The 17,085-nt window shown below is 37.4% G+C and overlaps 1 protein-coding gene across 2 annotated transcripts in view; it reads left to right on the top strand.

Annotated features, from left to right (window-relative positions):
* Positions 1–6,249: 6,249 nt before the first annotated feature.
* Mark1 (microtubule affinity regulating kinase 1) overlaps positions 6,250–17,085 on the top strand; it is a 141,875-nt gene continuing 131,039 nt past the window's right edge. For both annotated transcript variants that reach the window (XM_026387993.2, XM_026387992.2), the window contains exon 1: positions 6,250–6,634. In XM_026387993.2, the coding sequence (XP_026243778.1) occupies positions 6,584–6,634 (51 nt within the window). In that variant the 5' untranslated portion in view covers positions 6,250–6,583. The remainder of the gene's footprint in view (positions 6,635–17,085) is intronic.

The raw sequence follows: 17,085 nt of genomic DNA, 5'->3' as shown, positions 1-17,085 counted from the left end.
TGGGCATTAGTAGGGCTAATTTTACTTTATTTATTTATTTATTTATTTATTTATTTATGTATGTATGTATGTATGTATGTATGTAACTGGGGATTAGACGCAGGAGCATTTTACGACTGAGCCACATCCCTAACCCTTTTATGTATGTATTTATTTATTTATTTATTTATTTATTTATTTATTTATTTATTTATTTTGAGACAGTGTCTCCTTCAGTATCTTAGGGCTTCACTAAATTGCTGAGGCTGTCTTTGAACTTGCCTCCTCCTGCCTCAGTCGCTGGGATTATAGGCATGTGTCACCACGACTGGCTGTTAATGGCTAATTTTTAAGTGAATTCATTTTTAAATGAACAAATGAATGAAAAGCAAAGTAAAAAAGAAAAGGAAGAAGACCATCAAAATTTAAGTGTTGTAGCAATTGACAGAGAAAAATAAGTGAAGGGATTGAATAAATGTATTGAAGGAAATGATGAAACTAATGTTTTATACTAAGAAAATAAGTGTAAGAATGTAAGAGAGCAGTTCACTCAGTGTATTGTTCATGAGATCAAATATTAAAATTGCAAGACTTTTTAAAAGGTATTGAATTACATTTGTTCCTTTTGTAGTCACAAATGCCAAATGAAAGATAACTGAACTCCTACTTTAGGGGAACTACCACAAGACTTTCAAAAGACTGCTTTGCTTTCTATGGGACATCACAAAACTACATTTTGGAAGTTACAATAATGTATGTGCATCCACACCTATAAATTTATGAATCTATATGTACCATGGTCCTTTTATTCGAAGATAATACTATTAATATTGATTTTTGTCTGCATTTTCTCAACATTGCCAAAGACCAATGCATAACTCACCACCAAATGTCACTTTCATGTATCTTGTCCCTTTTTTTTTGTCCCACTGTTGCACTGACAAGTGATGATGATACTGAGTCTGTTGAAAGGCTTTTGCTTAGGAAGAGTCACCTAATTCCTGATACTTGCTACCCAGTGTTGGTCTGTGGTTCTATTGCTTGCAACACTTGATTGTCATGTTATTTCATTTTAACATTTTCAACCTACTTGTGAAGGACTTTCTCTTGACGAAATAACTTGTTGTCAGTACACCTTGGTTTATGCAGATTCTCATTTGTTTGTTTTGTGTGTATGTGTGTGCTGGGGATTCAACCCAGGGCCTTGTGCATGCTAAGCATGTGAGCAATATCCCCAACACCTCAGGTACTCTTTTAAAAGACTGTTCTATTAAAATATCAGTGATCAATAATTCCTATGTATGGATAAAAAAAGGATGATCACAGCAAAATTACAGAGCAGTAAAGTTAGCAACACTATGTTAAGCTATAGGACAAAGAACAGAGTCACTTTGCCTCCCAGTCAATAACTTTATTGAGGAGATAATATGTATATCAATGTGAACTCTTATCTACTCTTGGCTGTAAACTTTGGTTATTCTCTTATAATGTATTTTCAACTCCTATGTGATGTTTCTTAGGAATTCAAAAGTGTATGGAAGTTCCAGAGAATCTGCAACACAGGGAAAATCAGTAAAGTCCCCTTAAGAAACTGGCATCTATGAATTTCTAGGCACCAAGCTAGGGCCTAGGGGAAAAAAAACATATTTCCTTTCTTTATTTAAGGCACAGTTGCATAGGGGACCACTCAGAGAGCAACGATAGAAGTGTACAAGGTAGTCCAGGGTACAGAGGTAGAGCAAATAGGAGTGGTAACTCTGTAGTGTGAAGAAAATAGGGGTGTTGGGAATGGCTTCCAAAGGAAGGATTTTTTAAATCCTTTTTAAAACTCTGAGGTCATCAGGCAACAAAAATAGGGAGGACATTTCAGGAAGAGAGAACAGATGACACAAGGGTGGAGGAGGCAAGTAGTATGGTGTGCTTGGGGAATTCCAAACAGTCTAGTGCTGCTGAATCTGCTGGTAGGAGAGTAAATATCACTTAGACTTAGATTGTGTTTGTGAGTGTGGAGTGGCATAGCCTAGAAAGTGCATTGGGCTGATTCTTGGCTGGTGTGTCTCTGTTCAACTGATGGCAGTAGAGACAAGTGTCATTTAAATAATCACCAGGACTTTAAGGTCCTTCCATGACCCATACATATGCAAAATGTAAAAGACAACAGCCTTAAAGTTTTTTAAGGCTTTGTCCATTTCAGTGGTTCTACATTTTGAGCAGGGAGTATTGACACACAACAAAAATGTACCTTGTAAACCATGGAAACACAATCAGGATCCAGTTTATTTATGAAAAGACTTAATGGTTCTTTACTGATGGCCATTAACCATGTTTCTCTTAGCTGGGATATCTCTTTGTTACCTTATAGAAATGTTCATCCTGTAGTTTTCTAGTGTGATCAAATCAAAGATTGGAAGTAGCCTGTAGTACCTGAAACAAAGTGTGCCCTCAATAAAGAGTTGTTGACCAGCCAAGTCTATTAAGCATGAGACATATTTAAACCATATGATAGAATAAGGGTGTAGTTTTATAACTTAACTATTAACTGTTGAATCTGTCACATTTGATAAATTCTTTGTTTACAAATGACTACAATCTGTTAACAATCATTTGTATGATTTCAACATGTTTTAGCTCTGAAAAGATTACAATGCTAACCACTAGTAACTATTAGGTAGGGAATATTCCCTTTGAATAACACAGTATGGCACGTGGTAGAGTAGCACCCCCAAAATGTCTGTTAGACGCCACTCTACCATAGAATAAGCTAATAGCTTCTAATCAAGACCTTTGATTCTTCAGCAACTAACTCTGTTTATTCTCACTTTTGACCTCATAGAGAAGTGCTGTCCAACAGATATAAAGTGAACCACATATGTAAGTTTATCTTTCATTACCTGCACTTGAAAAAATTAAAAAGTGGAAATTAACTTAATAACATTTTATGTAGTCCTATGTGTTAAAATATTAGAATTTTAATAGGTAATTAGTATAATATTTATCAAGATATCTTACATTCATTTTGCCAACCACATGTTTAAGAATTTGTATGAACTTTATAGCACAACCTCATTCTGGTAATAAATTTTTAACAGAAATACTTGATCTGTATTTGGATTTCAAAAATTTATAGTGGACAAGGTAGATTTATTTACTTAGTTTTTCCAAACATAATCTAAAATTTTCCAAATGTGGAATCAAATTACTTTTTAAATTTCTAGGATCTATGGTATTGGACAGTGTAGTTCTTAAACATTCTACTCCGCAGTGCTGATAGTAGACAATGTTCTTTCATCACATTTTAGGATTTTGTATATGTTTATTTCTGTTTTGTTTTCTCAGAACTACAATTTTCTTCTGAAACTTTTAATACCCTAACACTGTAAGTTAGAAATCTAAATTGAACCTGCTACATATGGTTAATAGTCTTAAAGAAAATTACTCAAAAGCCTTAAAACATTCCTCTTGTTATTTCTCCATAGTCACAGACATAAGAAGCTATACAAGAAAACTTTGCTTGTAAGCATTTTCATTATTAAGGACTAGGGTTAAAGTTCTGATTAAATCACAATACTGTCTTATGCCATTTTAAAGGAAAAGAGATCACAAATCAGAATTTTCTTTAGACCTACGCAAAGTGCATTTTCATTATGTACTAAGACTGTAGGTATTAAGGAGGATTATTTCAATATCTTTTTTTGATGTACACAGTTGTTTCTAGTCTATTCTGTTAGACATGATTATGGATTTGAGTTATCCAATTATGATTCCCTTTGAAGGTAGTTCAATGGGCATAAAATTTGCTTTAGGACTTGACTTAAAAGTGGGTATTCCTTATTATTATTATGTAATGTTTAGTAATGTGAGCACAGTATAACAAATCCAGCTAAAAGAGTTGCCCATGACTTTTAATGTACACTTTAAAGTTTGTGGAAGCTACTGTGCCAAAATCCTGGGCTCTCCTTTGAGCTCTGTCTTTAATTAGCCATTATATTGTACAGAGTTGACCCTGTGGGTCCTGTGACTGGTGCAAGATTGAACTGTACCACGTATTCCAGTTATCTTCTTCTGTATCTCATTAACCTGATGCTTCCATGATCTCAAAGAAGTCAATTTAGTGGAATTTTGAAAAATGGAAATAAATATGCCTGTCAGGGTCAACACAAGGATAAGATAAAGGATAACATGTGAGTGCACTTTGAAGAGCAAGATCCAAGCTACCCACTGAAAGAATGATTCATATTCCAATGGGGCTGAGCATCTTTTCAGAGATATATGTTTATTTCTGGGTCAACATCAGTACCATTGTAATGCAAGCCACCCTTGAATTGCTGCAATCTTCAATATCTTATGGGCAGCCCTATAGGCAGCAGTGACTCTAGCTGATCAGAAAAGTACAAGCTTATGTACTGGCAACTTTAGTATGTTTTGGTGATTCAGAAGAACTATAAAAGCGTGGTATTTCCAGATACACACCATAATTTAGGTTGCAGTCTTGCAGTTCCAGAGCCTGAATGCTATTTAAGGAGTGGTGATGACCACCAAAGGGGTCTTGTGATTTTTATTTGCTTTGTGAAATTGGGACATGTTTACAATATAAAATATTAGAGAAATAAATACACAGATGGTGTTCTAGAAACAACTATATACTGGGTGAGAATTTTTTTTCCCCTCAGAGGATTGATGAGTGCTATTTTTAGGTCTTTTGGTCCCATGTTTTAAGGGTCAAGTGTTAACTTTTTAGAAACAACCTTTAATGAGTCAGGATAAAAACCATCTGGTGGAGGAATTCCTTCTTCAAATGGATGAATTCCAGAGAGAGAGGAGGAATTTCCCACCAACATAAGATTCCCATTGGAGGCTTATGAAAGTAGCTCTAAAAATGTATTTATCTTCTCATATCTGTTACTCCTTTTATTTTCCTGCCTATCTGTGAAAGGATGTGAAAAAGAAATATTGGAAAGAAGAGGGTTAGAGAGATGGTAAGGTTTTTGTCCTAGAGGCTTGAGTGTGCTAAACATAGGCTCTCTAGTAAGAGAGAGAAAAGCAGCGTTGCTTATTAAAGGGCCAATAGGTTCTGGACACTGTTCTGTATTGGACACTGTACTGTATACGTTGATGTCTGCACGATGTAATGAGTGGCAGGAGGGTGGAAGGGTGAGAAAGCCACCTGGAAGGTGTAGGACAGGGCCAGAATCCGAGATGGCTCTCCATCCTCCCTAATAAATAAGCTCGCCAAAGTGACACTTCCTTGTGTCCCAGGAAGTGACGATCAGCCAGTGTAGATGTCGTGACTCTTGGGTCTCACCCACTCCGGGGGAGCTGTAGGAATGAGGGAGTCCTCTTCCACGCGCCCCATTCGCGAGGAGATCGCGCGGTCCGGGCCGAGTTCCTTGTATAAAAGGAACCACTCCGACGCTGCTGGTGCATGGGGTGGGGGTGGGGGGGCTTTTGTGCCCTTTGTCCCAACTGTGAGGGTGACCCTGAACCAACGGCTCCCAGGAAAAGGGAACTGAAAGAGGGTTCTGGCTGGGGCAAGAATTGAGAAAGCCTGAGCACTCGGGCAGAGGAGGATTTAAGAATGGGAGAAGTCCCCGAGATAGGAGAGAGGAGGTGTGGAATCCAGGGCAGGATCCTACACAATCCTTCCCCAATGAAATGGACCAAAAAAAATAAAGGGGGGGGGATATTACTCCGTGTCACCCCAAACCAGCAAAAACTAAACACGAATAAAAATAAAAACCAACAGAGGCTCTTAGAGCACCGTAAACTCCGCGGGTGGGGCGAGAAACAAAAATAAACAGGGGCAAGCGGGCCAGGGAGCGCGGAAGGAGGAGGAGGAGGCGGCTCCGCATCCCTAATGAGGGAATGAATGGAGAGGCCCCTCGGCTGGCGCCCGCCCACCCGGCGGCGGCCGCCAAGTGCCTCTGGGCGCTGCGTGCCGCGCCCGCCGCTCCGCGCGCAGCCGGCTCGGGCCGCTCCTCCAGGCTGGGGCGCGGCGGCGGTGACTGCGCTGACCGAGTAGGGACGCGCGCGCCGTGGGTCTGGGCGTCGAGAGCCGGGGCGCCGCCGCCGCGGGGCCCTGGGCGCGTGGATGCGGCTGGGCCGGGCGGAGCCGCACACCTGAGGCGGGGCGCGGAGCGCGGGCGGCGCTGTTAGGGCCGCGGCTCCCGCTTTCGAGCCGCGCTCTCCGGGACGAGCCAGGCAGTGATTCGCGGCGCCGGGTTCACCTTCAGCCATGGCCCGGATAGCCTAGCGGGGCCTCGCCCCCCCACCTCCCCTTCCCCGCCGCGCACCGGCCGCCGCCGCATCCTGCCGGTCTCGCTGCCTGGCCCGCGCCAGGCAGCCGCCCTCGCCGGGAGCCCTCCCTCGTCTCTGCTCGCGTGTCCCCGCGGCGCAGCCGCGGGAAGCAGCACCCCCTCCTCTTCCTCCGCGTCCCCTCCCCTCCGGCCCCCGCCGGGGCCGCTTGTTGCACCGCCCGCGGCCTGCGGGAGCCGCTCGCCGCGGCCGGGCCTGGTGCTCGCGTCTGCACTCCCTTCCTCTCGTCCCCCGGGGCCCGCACCCCAACCCGACCGGAGAGACCCCGGCCCAGCCTCGTCGCCCGCACAAAATGTCGGCCCGGACGCCATTGCCAACGGTGAACGAGCGGGACACTGAGAATGTGAGTAACTGGAGCCTCCCCCAGAAGCGGCGGGGGCCAGACCCTCCTCCGGTCCCCCTTCAGCCTCGCTGGGGCCGCCCCCTAGGCCAGCGCCGGCCACCCGCAGGGTCTCCACCTGGAGCCTGGCGTGACCCTCACCCGCTGCCCAGCCCCTATTCATTCCAGCCCCATTTCGCTTCTTTCTCCTCCAGGGTGAGGGTGGGGGCACGGTGAGCGGCGCCCCCTCGCCCTGAGGTGGTCCTTCAGAACATGATGGGGTGATGGAGGGCAGAGAGGAGGAAGGCGGTGACAGAGTGGGCATCCTAGACAGCTTTATTTCTGCCTCTGCATTCTGTATCCCCACCCGAATTAAGATTTGCTTTATGATAACTGAAGAGCCAGCTACCTTTTACACCCTTGCTTTTCTGGATCTTTCAATCCTATATCCCCCCCCCCCCCCCCCCCGTCCCGCACGCATTGCCCCATGACTTTGCTTTTTGTAACATTGTGTCCACATTTTGGGTCACCGACACCAAAGGGAGAAGCACAGGAATGGAAGTAGAGACGTGTGTGTGTGTGTGTGTGTGTGTGTGTGTGTGTGTGTGTGTATGAGTTTACCATTGCTGTGATACTGTAGTAGAGATGAGTAGAATTTTCACGAAAAGCTTCTGTGGTCCTGGGGTTAGAGCAAAATATTTGAAAGCCCCGTGAAGCCAACTGGCTTTTGTATTCTCTCTTCCAAGTCAGTGGTAATGATTCAGGGCAGGTTTTACTTTAAATAATCTCTCCTCCTTGGAGTGGCACAAGGTGCATTTCTTTGGAGGAAGGATTTTTCTGTCTGATCAAATTGCCCTCAGGAGTTTTTATCAAGATTTAGATGTCCCCGGTGTTTAAACTCTCCCAAACTAAAAGAACAAGACCAGTCATACTTCCACCTTATGAAAAGTACAATGTGTGTTTGTGCAGGTTTCTTTGTGGGAAAGGATTTTTATGTTTATGATTTGTTAGTTTGTTTTAAAATCCCGTGACCTGTAAATAGGGCCTTGACTGATTTTCCAACTAGTTTTCAGAAGCTAGAGGTGTACTAAGTTTTGGTTTGGTGTCCAGAGCTCTTTGGTTGTCTGGTTGACTCATCAGCCCCCAGTGCCTGATGTACCAATGACTTCAAGGGTTTTGTAAAATAAATTAATGAAGTGCTTTGGCGTTCTGAGAAAAAAGATGTGAAAGAGGAGAGGTACAAGCTCACTTTTGAAGTGTTGGAGGGGGTATAAGATATAAACATTATTTAATCTTTAAGAGTAGATGAGCTCAAAAAACAATATAATTATATGAAGGGAAAAGAAATTCTAGTAAGAGGCCATTGTTAGAGGACCCACTAAGATGTTTCACAGTGTGCTTTTGTCCCCTCCTGTGTCATATATTTAAAATGGGAAAGGTACAGTAAGGCTGCCACTATCATACTTTGTCACTTGATTTGCATCATAACTGGTTTTCAAGAAATATAATTGATGCATGATTTTGACTGAGAGACTGAAGAAGATCAGAGAAAAAGATGAATTTTGTTAAAGTTAATTTTAAAGCCAACTTGGTACAGGATTTTTCTAACAGGATTTCTAAAAAAATTGCTGTCATTCATGAGTGTTAATGAAAAGTAAATCAGATGATGACCTTTGTTTTTATTAGCAAAGTACTGTGTGTATTAACCGACAAGGAGTGGAAAAATACATTTTTATTTTCCTTTGGATTTTGAATACTACGGCTCTTCTCATGCTTGTATGAATAAGGCACTTTATACAGACATGAGATAGCATTATAGAAATATGCATCAAGGAATAGTACAAAATGCAGCATCACATGGAAGACAAAAATGATTTTAGAGTTAAGCAATAGTAGTGTGATAAATTTTGTTGTGAGGACCTTCTGAAAATGATTTTGCTGCATAAGCTCATTTGCTCTGTTTCTAAACGGTATTTCAAAGTCACAGTTATGGTCTTGTTCTTTATTGTGTCGTGCATAACTATCTGTCCATTTAGCTTACTTTACCCACATCCTAATTATCTTCTAATTGCTATGGAAAATATCTGTTATACTGTGGCTGTTAATTAATCAATAAGTATGAAATCAACTCTGTTTTTGAACTAGAAGGATAGTGTAGAAGTATTTAATGCAAGGCCTCTCCCTTTAAGGAATGTGATTTCAAGTGATATGCAATAGAAGACAATGTATAAATAGGGCTAAATTGGTTTATGAGTGTTTATCAAAGGGGCTACCACTGCTGGCTATTAAATCATCATTGGAGTCTCTATTCTTGTTTAATAGAAATGGTATTATCCATTTTTAATTATCTCATGGTGACATAAAGTAGTAAATCTGCCTGTTAGATTAAAAAATCTTAATATATTAATGCTAATCAAAATGTACATTTGTTTATAGTCATTTTTAATTGACATTTAAAAATATTTATGAAAAATTTTCTATTTATATGACTACTAAAGGCTTCTATGTCTTTTGGAATACCAAAGATAGTAACCCAAAACATTTTATTACCCTAAGAAATTAAAATCAACAAATTACGATAATTTAAACCATCTTAGTATTTTCAGTTAGTGTAAAAATTTCTTTATACGTGTAGCATACGTATAACATATTTGGATTTTGTGTCCTTGGTAATATGTGATATCTACCATTCCTGATGTCACTAATCAATATATTTAGGTAAACTTAAAAATTCAAAAGGAGAATGCTGTAGCATTGATCTCGTACATATCATGGCTGTGTATAGTAGAGTGAGAAAGAATTGCTTTTCTTTGAGAACATTCAGTGTGTACTTTTTCAGGAGTATTTTCTTAGATGAGGGATTTGTGTGTGCCTTGTTAATAGGCCTCAGTTGGCTGAATACAACAGAATAACCAATGATTAACTTTTAAGGCAATAAACACTTCCTAGTGAAGCAGGAAAGACATGTTGCAGATCATAGAATCTATGCAGAATGTGTTTGATTTTTTTCAGTTCAGAAAAAAGAATGCATGCTTGAAAGGTTTTTCTTCTTTTTTCCTTCTGTTAGATTATACTTGTATAATTCTGGTATATATACAGATAATTCATGACTATTTCTCTGTGTGCTCTTCATTGAAACAATAACAGTTTTTTTAGTGTTTGGAAAAACGGATTATGGTATTTTTTATGGGTCAAAAATACCCTGTCTAGTTTTATGTGTTGAAATTTTGATTGGTACGAAGAAAATTGATTTGACTATTTCTTGTGATGTTTTAAAATTGACTTGGTTAGATTAAAAATCTTTACAACAATAAATTCTTGATGATGAATCTTTTGATAAATCTGAAATACTCAGTGATGACTCTACCAAGTACTTAATGTAACCAAGGTGGCCATCAGTATTTGTCCTAGGGGAATCATTGCTAATAGTGTGAAAAGGCAAGAGGACAGCATATGTCTGCGACCACCCTTGGCTTTGCTCAGTACCCAGTGCATCCTTGCCATGTCTCACTACCACATTGCAATTTAATTGCTGTTCCACATTGTCAATGCCTAGTGTGATAGCATTCCCCTGTGACATTAATGATATATGCAAGAGTAGCATTACATATTACAACAAAAGAGGATGAAGCCTTCAGAAAGCCCAAGGTCATACTAAATCTTGGACACTTTCCACAGTTGCTCTACTCATGCTGCTGCTTCCAGAAGGTATTTGTTTTGTTTTGTCTTAGAGATTTTAAAACATGTGCAATGATATAATAAAGAAGAACAGGGTATGCCTCCTTCCTTGTCTACTCTTGAACCTTTTGTGTTTTTTCTCTCTGGAGTGCTCTGCACTTTTCCCTTTTCCCTATACTTACAAATCCTTTGTGGCTTGGCTCTTGGTTTTAACAAGACTTCTGAGGAGATGGCAGCCAACATTGCTGTCTGTTGTAGCTCAGTGCTGGTGTGTGCATATAGTCTGCACTGGATTTCTCAAAGCAGGAGTATGGGACACAGCATTGGAAGAAGAAATATCTTTAATATCTATCACTTCCCTCTGACCTATATGCTGTTAAGTCTTTTTTTTTTTTTTTTTAAAGCCCATGTTGTGTAGAATTAGCTATGTAATTTTCAAATAATTATTGTCATTACTATCATTTCTTTTTCCACCTCAGACTTTGCTTTGGGGGTCATTTTCACTTTAGAAGTTCTTTTGATGAAGGATAAAAATGTATTTTGTCTGAATTTTTAAGTATTTTTAAATTTAGATGGACATAATATCTTTATTTTATTTATTTTTATGTTGTGCTGAGGATTGAACCCAGTGTCTCATACATGCCAGAAGAGTATGCTACCACTGAGCCACAACCCCTCAGCCCTTTGTCTGTATTCTTGAAGGTGGCTTGGCTCTGTCCATAACTCTGGGTTGATAGTGTAATTTCTTTTACTGCTCAGAAGATGGCATTCCATTGTCTACTGAGCCCATTGCTTCTATTCAGAAGTCATCTGTTACATAACAGGTGATTGTGTTTGTCTCTTTAAAGTTCTTTTAGTATTTTTTGTAGTAGTTTCACTGCAGTGCATGTAGATTTGGAATTTTTTTTATCTTGATTACTTTTTCTATCTATGAATTAATCATTTTCATAATTTTAGGACAGTTACCAGCTATTATCTTTTTGATTATTGCTTTGCTCCTGGTGTCTCTATTGTTTTCCTGTTGTTGATGTTCTGATTATGTTAGACCTTAACCTTGTATGCTTTAACAGCTTTTTATTTTCCTAGTTCACTGTCTCTCTAAATGACAAACTATATAATTTCTTTAGAATTTTATCTTCTGTGGATTCATATTTTTCATCAGTTTTAGAAATGTATCAACCATTATCTCTTTCTGTATTGTCTTATCTCTGTTCTCTGGAGTGTTTTCTGATACTCTGATTAGATATGCTAAAATGTTTTATTCTTGTTCTCTGTATGTCTTAATCCCTTAGTCATGTTTTTCTACTGTTCATTATTTCTTTTTACTATAATTTGCAGTACAATCTGCACTATGGTTACTCTATGTAATGCGTTTAGGTCAGTCTTTTTTCAGTTGTGTTTAAATCTCCTATAATCCATCTATTTTTTTTTTTTTTGTGTGTGTGTGTGTGTGTGTGAAAAAAAACATACCCCAGGGGCTGGGGTTGTAGCTCAGCAGTAGAGCGATTGCCTCACACTTGTGAGGTACTAGGTTTGATCCTCCGCACCATATAAAAATATATATAAGTAAAATAAATAAAGATATTGTGTCCATCTTTAAAAAAATCTTAAAAAAAAAACATACTCCATGAGATCTGCCCCCATGAGATTTTTAGGTGTATAGTGCTACATTGTTAACTATAGACCTGTTTGTACAGCAGATCTCTAGAAAATTTTCATGTTGTGTGACTGAAACTTTATACCTCTTGAACAATAACTCTCTCTCCCCTTCCTTCCAGCTTCTGGCAACCTCCATTGTTACTTTGCGCTATGATGAGGTTGCCTATCTTAGATACCTCATATAATTGGAATCATGTAGTATTTATTCTTCTGTGACTGACTTATTTCATTTTGTCATAATGTCCTTAAGGTTCATTGATGTTTTAATGTATGACAGGACATCTTTCCTTTTTGTTGCTGAATAATATTCCATTATATTTATGTGCCACATTTTGTTTAAGTGTCTGTTGATGGACATTTGGGTTGTTTCTACTTCTTGGCCATTGCAAATAATGCCGCAGTATACATGGGAGTGTAAATATCTCTTTAAGATACTGATTTCAATTCTTTTAGATTAATCCCCAAAGTTGAACTACTGGTTCATATGTTATTTCTATTTTTTAAAGTTTTTGTATTTGTTTTAATTAATTATACATGACAGTAGAATACATTTTGATACATCATATATAATGGAGTATAATTTCTCATTCTTTGGTTACACATGATATAGAATCATAGTGGTCATATAGTTATATATGTACATATACTGGTTGTATAGTTATAAATGTACATAGAATGTCTGATTCATTCTACTATCCTACGTATCTCCATACCCCCCTCCCTTTTCTTCACTCCCCTCTACCTAAAGTAACTCTATTCTTCTCCAGCTCCCCCACCCCCATTGTGCATTAGCAGCTGTATATCAGAAAAAACATTCAGCATTTGGTTTATTGGATTGGCTTATTTCATCTAGCATGATAAAATAAGCCAATCCGATAGAAAAGAGGGTTCTTCCTCATTTTATCTTTTTATTCTATTTAGTCACTCAGTGGATCGGTATTCTCCAGCTCCATCCATCTACCAGCAAATACCCTAATTTCACTCTTTTTTTTAAGGCTGAGTAATATTCCATTGTGTGTGTGTGTATGTGTGTATGTGTGTATCACATTTTTTTTAACCCATTCATCTGTTGAAGGGCACCTGGGTTGGTTTCAATTTTAATATTTTTTTCCATAGTAGCTGTACCATGTACTTTCCTGTGTACAGGGTGTTCCAGTCTCTCTCTATTCTTGCCAACTCTTATTTTATTTTATTTTTTTAATTTGTTTTAATTAGTTACACATAACAGTTATTTTTGTTTTTGATAATAGTCATCCTAAAATTAGATGTTAAGTGATATCTCATGGTGGTTTTGATTCACATTTCCTTTATAATTAGTGGTTTTGATCATCTTTTCATATAACTGTTGGCCATTTTGTGTGTTGTTTTGGATAAATGTTTATTAAAGTATTTTGCATGTTTTTTTTTTTTTTCTTTTTGAGACAGGGGTCTCACTATATTGTCCAGGCTGAACTTGAACACATGATCCTCTTGATTCAGCCTCTGGAGTAGTTGGCATTACAAATGTATGCCACTGTTTTCAGCTCCTTTGCCCATTTTAAAATCAAGCTATTTATTTGCTATTGAAATATAGGCATTCCTTATATAATTTGGATGTTATCTTTTTATCACTTACGTAGCTGGCAGATGTTTTCTCCCATTCTTTAGGTGGCCTTTATACGCTATTGTTTTCTTTGCTATATAGAGAATTTTTTAGTTTGATGTAGTCCTACTTGCTTATTTTCACTTTTTTTTTTTTACCTGAGCTTTTGATGTTATATCTAAGAAATCATTGCCAAGACCAGTGTCATGAAGCTGTTCCTCTTATGTTTTTTTCTAGGACATTTAATCCATTTTGAGTTGATATTTGCATAGGTTGTAAGATGAGGGTCCAGTTGCACACTTTTGTATGTATAAATTCCATTTCCCAATAGTAACGTTGAGAAGAAGACTTGTGTTACAAATTATGATAATTCACCTGTATTTGTATGGGTTTATTTCTAGGCGCTCTATTCTGTTCCATTGGTCCATATGTTTCTTCTTTATTAGTACCATATCATTTTGATTACTGTAACTTTGTATTGTTTTGAAGTCAAGAAGCATTAGGCAGCATTCAGCTTTATTCTTTCTTTAAAATTTTTAGGCTACTCAGGGTTCTTCATAATTCTATATGAACTCTAGGATTGTTTTTTCTATTTCTGTAAAAGAAAAAATGCCATTGGATATTTATAGCAGTGCAGTTCACAATAGCCATTACAGAACTAGCCTAGGTATCTGTCAACAATTGAATAGATAAAGAAAATGTGGTATAATACACAACATAGTTTTACTCAACCATAAATAAGGGTGAAATTATGTTATTTGCTGGTAAACGGATGGAACTGAAGAATATGCGCTAAGTGAAATAAGCCGGTCTCAGAAAGTCAAGGGTTGAAAGTTTTCTTCCGTATGTGAAAGAAAGGGAGATGGAGAGGGATGAGGGATGAGGAATAAGAGAGAGGAAGAGATAGAAATGCAGAAAGAGGAATAAAATAGAGGATCTAATCAAAATAAAAGGGAGACCAATAGAATAGAAGAAAGAGATTGAGAGTGAGAGAGGAGGGAAGGTCATGGAGAAATACATTCATAAATGAATCTACAACAATGAATCCTGCTTTTATATTTATATGTATATTTATGTGCTAATTAAAATAATAATGGAAGGGAGATCAGTAGAATAGAGGAAGCAGATGGGAGGAGGGGAGGATAAAGGAAGATACTAAGGAATGGAATTGATCAAATTATGTGTGTATGAATATGGTGTAATGAAACCCACTGTTATATATATAATTATAATGTACCAATAAATGTAATAACAATTCTGTTGGGTTTTGACAGGGGTTTAGATAGTATGGACATTTTAATATTCTTTCAATTCATGAACATGGGCTGTTTTCTGTTTGTCTTTAATTTCTTTCAGCAGTATTTTCAATGTATAAGTCTTTCACCTACTTGGTTAAGCATATTTCTAATTAGTTTTTTCTTTTTGATGTTTTTTTTTGTAATTTTCAGATGTTCTTGATAGTGTATAGACACAATATTTTTTTTTTTTTTTGTATGTTGATTTTGTATCCTGGAACTTTCCTGAATTTGTTTATTTCTGACAGGTGTGTTAGGGTTTTCTACCCATGAGATCATCTACAGACAGACAATTTTACTTCTTATTTTCTAGTTTGGATGCCTTTTATGTCTTGTTTAATTGCTTTGGCTTAGACTTCTGGTACTATGTTTGAATAGAAATGGCAAGAAATGTCCTCTTGCTACTTGTTCATATTCTTGTTCTTAGACGAAAGCTTTGTTTTCCACCACCAAGTGTGATACTAGCCTTGATGTAATTTCCTTCCATTTGTGTCCGTTGAGTGTTGTTATTATGAAAGGGTACTGGATTTTGTCTAATGCTTTTTCTTTATCTATTGAGATGATCATAGATTTAAAATTCTTTTTTCTGTTAATGTGATGTATCACACTGATTTTTATATGAACTAGCCTTGAATTCCAGGCGTAAATCCCAATTGGTCATGGTATATGATTCTTTTAATATGGCATTGATTTTGGTTTGCTGTTTTTAAATTTGTTTGTTTAGAGGACTTTACCATCTGTATTCATTAGGCATGTTGGCTTGCAGTTATTTATTATTATTTTTTGTAACATCCTTTTAAGGCTTTGGTATTAGGGTATTGCTTAAAAATGAGTTTGTTAGAAAAGTTTGAAAAAGATTGATGTTAATCCTTCTTTAAATGTTTGATAGGATTTATGAGTGAAGCCATCTGGTCTTGGGCTTCTCTTTGTTGGATTGTTTTTAATTACTAATTCAGTCTCCTTACTGGTTATAGGTCTTTTTAAAAAAAATTTTATTGTTAGTTGTTCAAAACATTGCATAGTTCTTGACATATCATATTTCGTACGTTTGATTCAAGTGGGTTATGAACTCCCATTTTTACCCATATACAGACTGCAGAATCACATCCGTTACACATCCACTTTTTTACATACTGCCATTCTATTTCTGCACAATTTGGTCTTGGGAGGTTTATTTGGAAGGTATTTATAAGAGGATATTAATTATGGGGATGGGTTCATGCTATTATGGAGGCTGAAAAGTACCTGCTGGAGAGCATCTCTATAAGGTGGAGAACCAGTAGCATAATCTAGTCCAAGTCCAAAGAACTGGGAGCTTCATTGACCAATTGAAGTTGGGTGTTCCAGCTCAAGAAAAGAGAGTTCTTCCTCATTTTATCTTTCTGTTCTATTTAGTCACTCAGTGGATCAAATGATGTGGTATATCTGAAGTACCTGAGATTCAGATTTATTGTTTGTGCCAACTAATTCTTTTAATGAGGAGGCATATTTTTTGCTATATCTACTTATTAAAATGTTGATCTCTTCCAAAACACGCTCACAGACAAACCTAGAAGTTGAGTTTTACCAGCTATTTAAATTAACTATCATAATAGGTTATGTTTCTAGGAATTGATTAATTTCATGTGTTATACAGTTTGTTGGCATACAATTATTTATTGTAGCATCCCTTACCTTCCCTTTTATTTCTGTTATTAGATATGTGTGTGTGTGTGTGTATATATATAAATAAAACAATTCTTCTTTCATTTTTGATTAGGTGTATTTGAGCCCTCTTTTTTTTTTTCTTGATGTAGTCTAAGGTTTGTCAATCTTATTGATCATTTAAAATTAAAAAAAACTCTTGTTCTTTTTTTTCTATTTTTTTTCATTTCTTTTTGCTGTCCTCTTTATTATTTCCTTCCTTCCTTTGGATTTAGATTGTTCTTTTTACTAGTTCTTGAGGTTTAAGTTGTTTATTTGGGCCTTTTCTTTGTAATGTAGGTGTTTTTTTAATGAAGTTATTATGAACTTTCCTCTTCATGCTACTTTTGCTGTAACTCAAAAATTTTGGTATGTTGTGTTTTTATTATCATTTGTCTTAGGATATTTTCTAATTTCCCCTTTGATTTCTTCTTTGAATCATTAGTTGTTTAGGAATGTGTGGTTTATTTGTGAATTTTCTAGCTTTCCTTCTGGGATTTATTTCTAGTTTTATGCCATTGTAGTTAGAAAAAATACTTGGTATTCTTTTTTAAAATACTTTTTTTAGTTATACTGGA

The sequence above is a fragment of the Urocitellus parryii genome, chromosome 9 (assembly GCF_045843805.1).
Source record: "Urocitellus parryii isolate mUroPar1 chromosome 9, mUroPar1.hap1, whole genome shotgun sequence".
Lineage (NCBI taxonomy): Eukaryota > Metazoa > Chordata > Mammalia > Rodentia > Sciuridae > Urocitellus > Urocitellus parryii.
The sequence above is the reverse complement of the archived record's forward strand: the minus strand, read 5'-3'. Positions and strand labels throughout refer to the sequence as shown.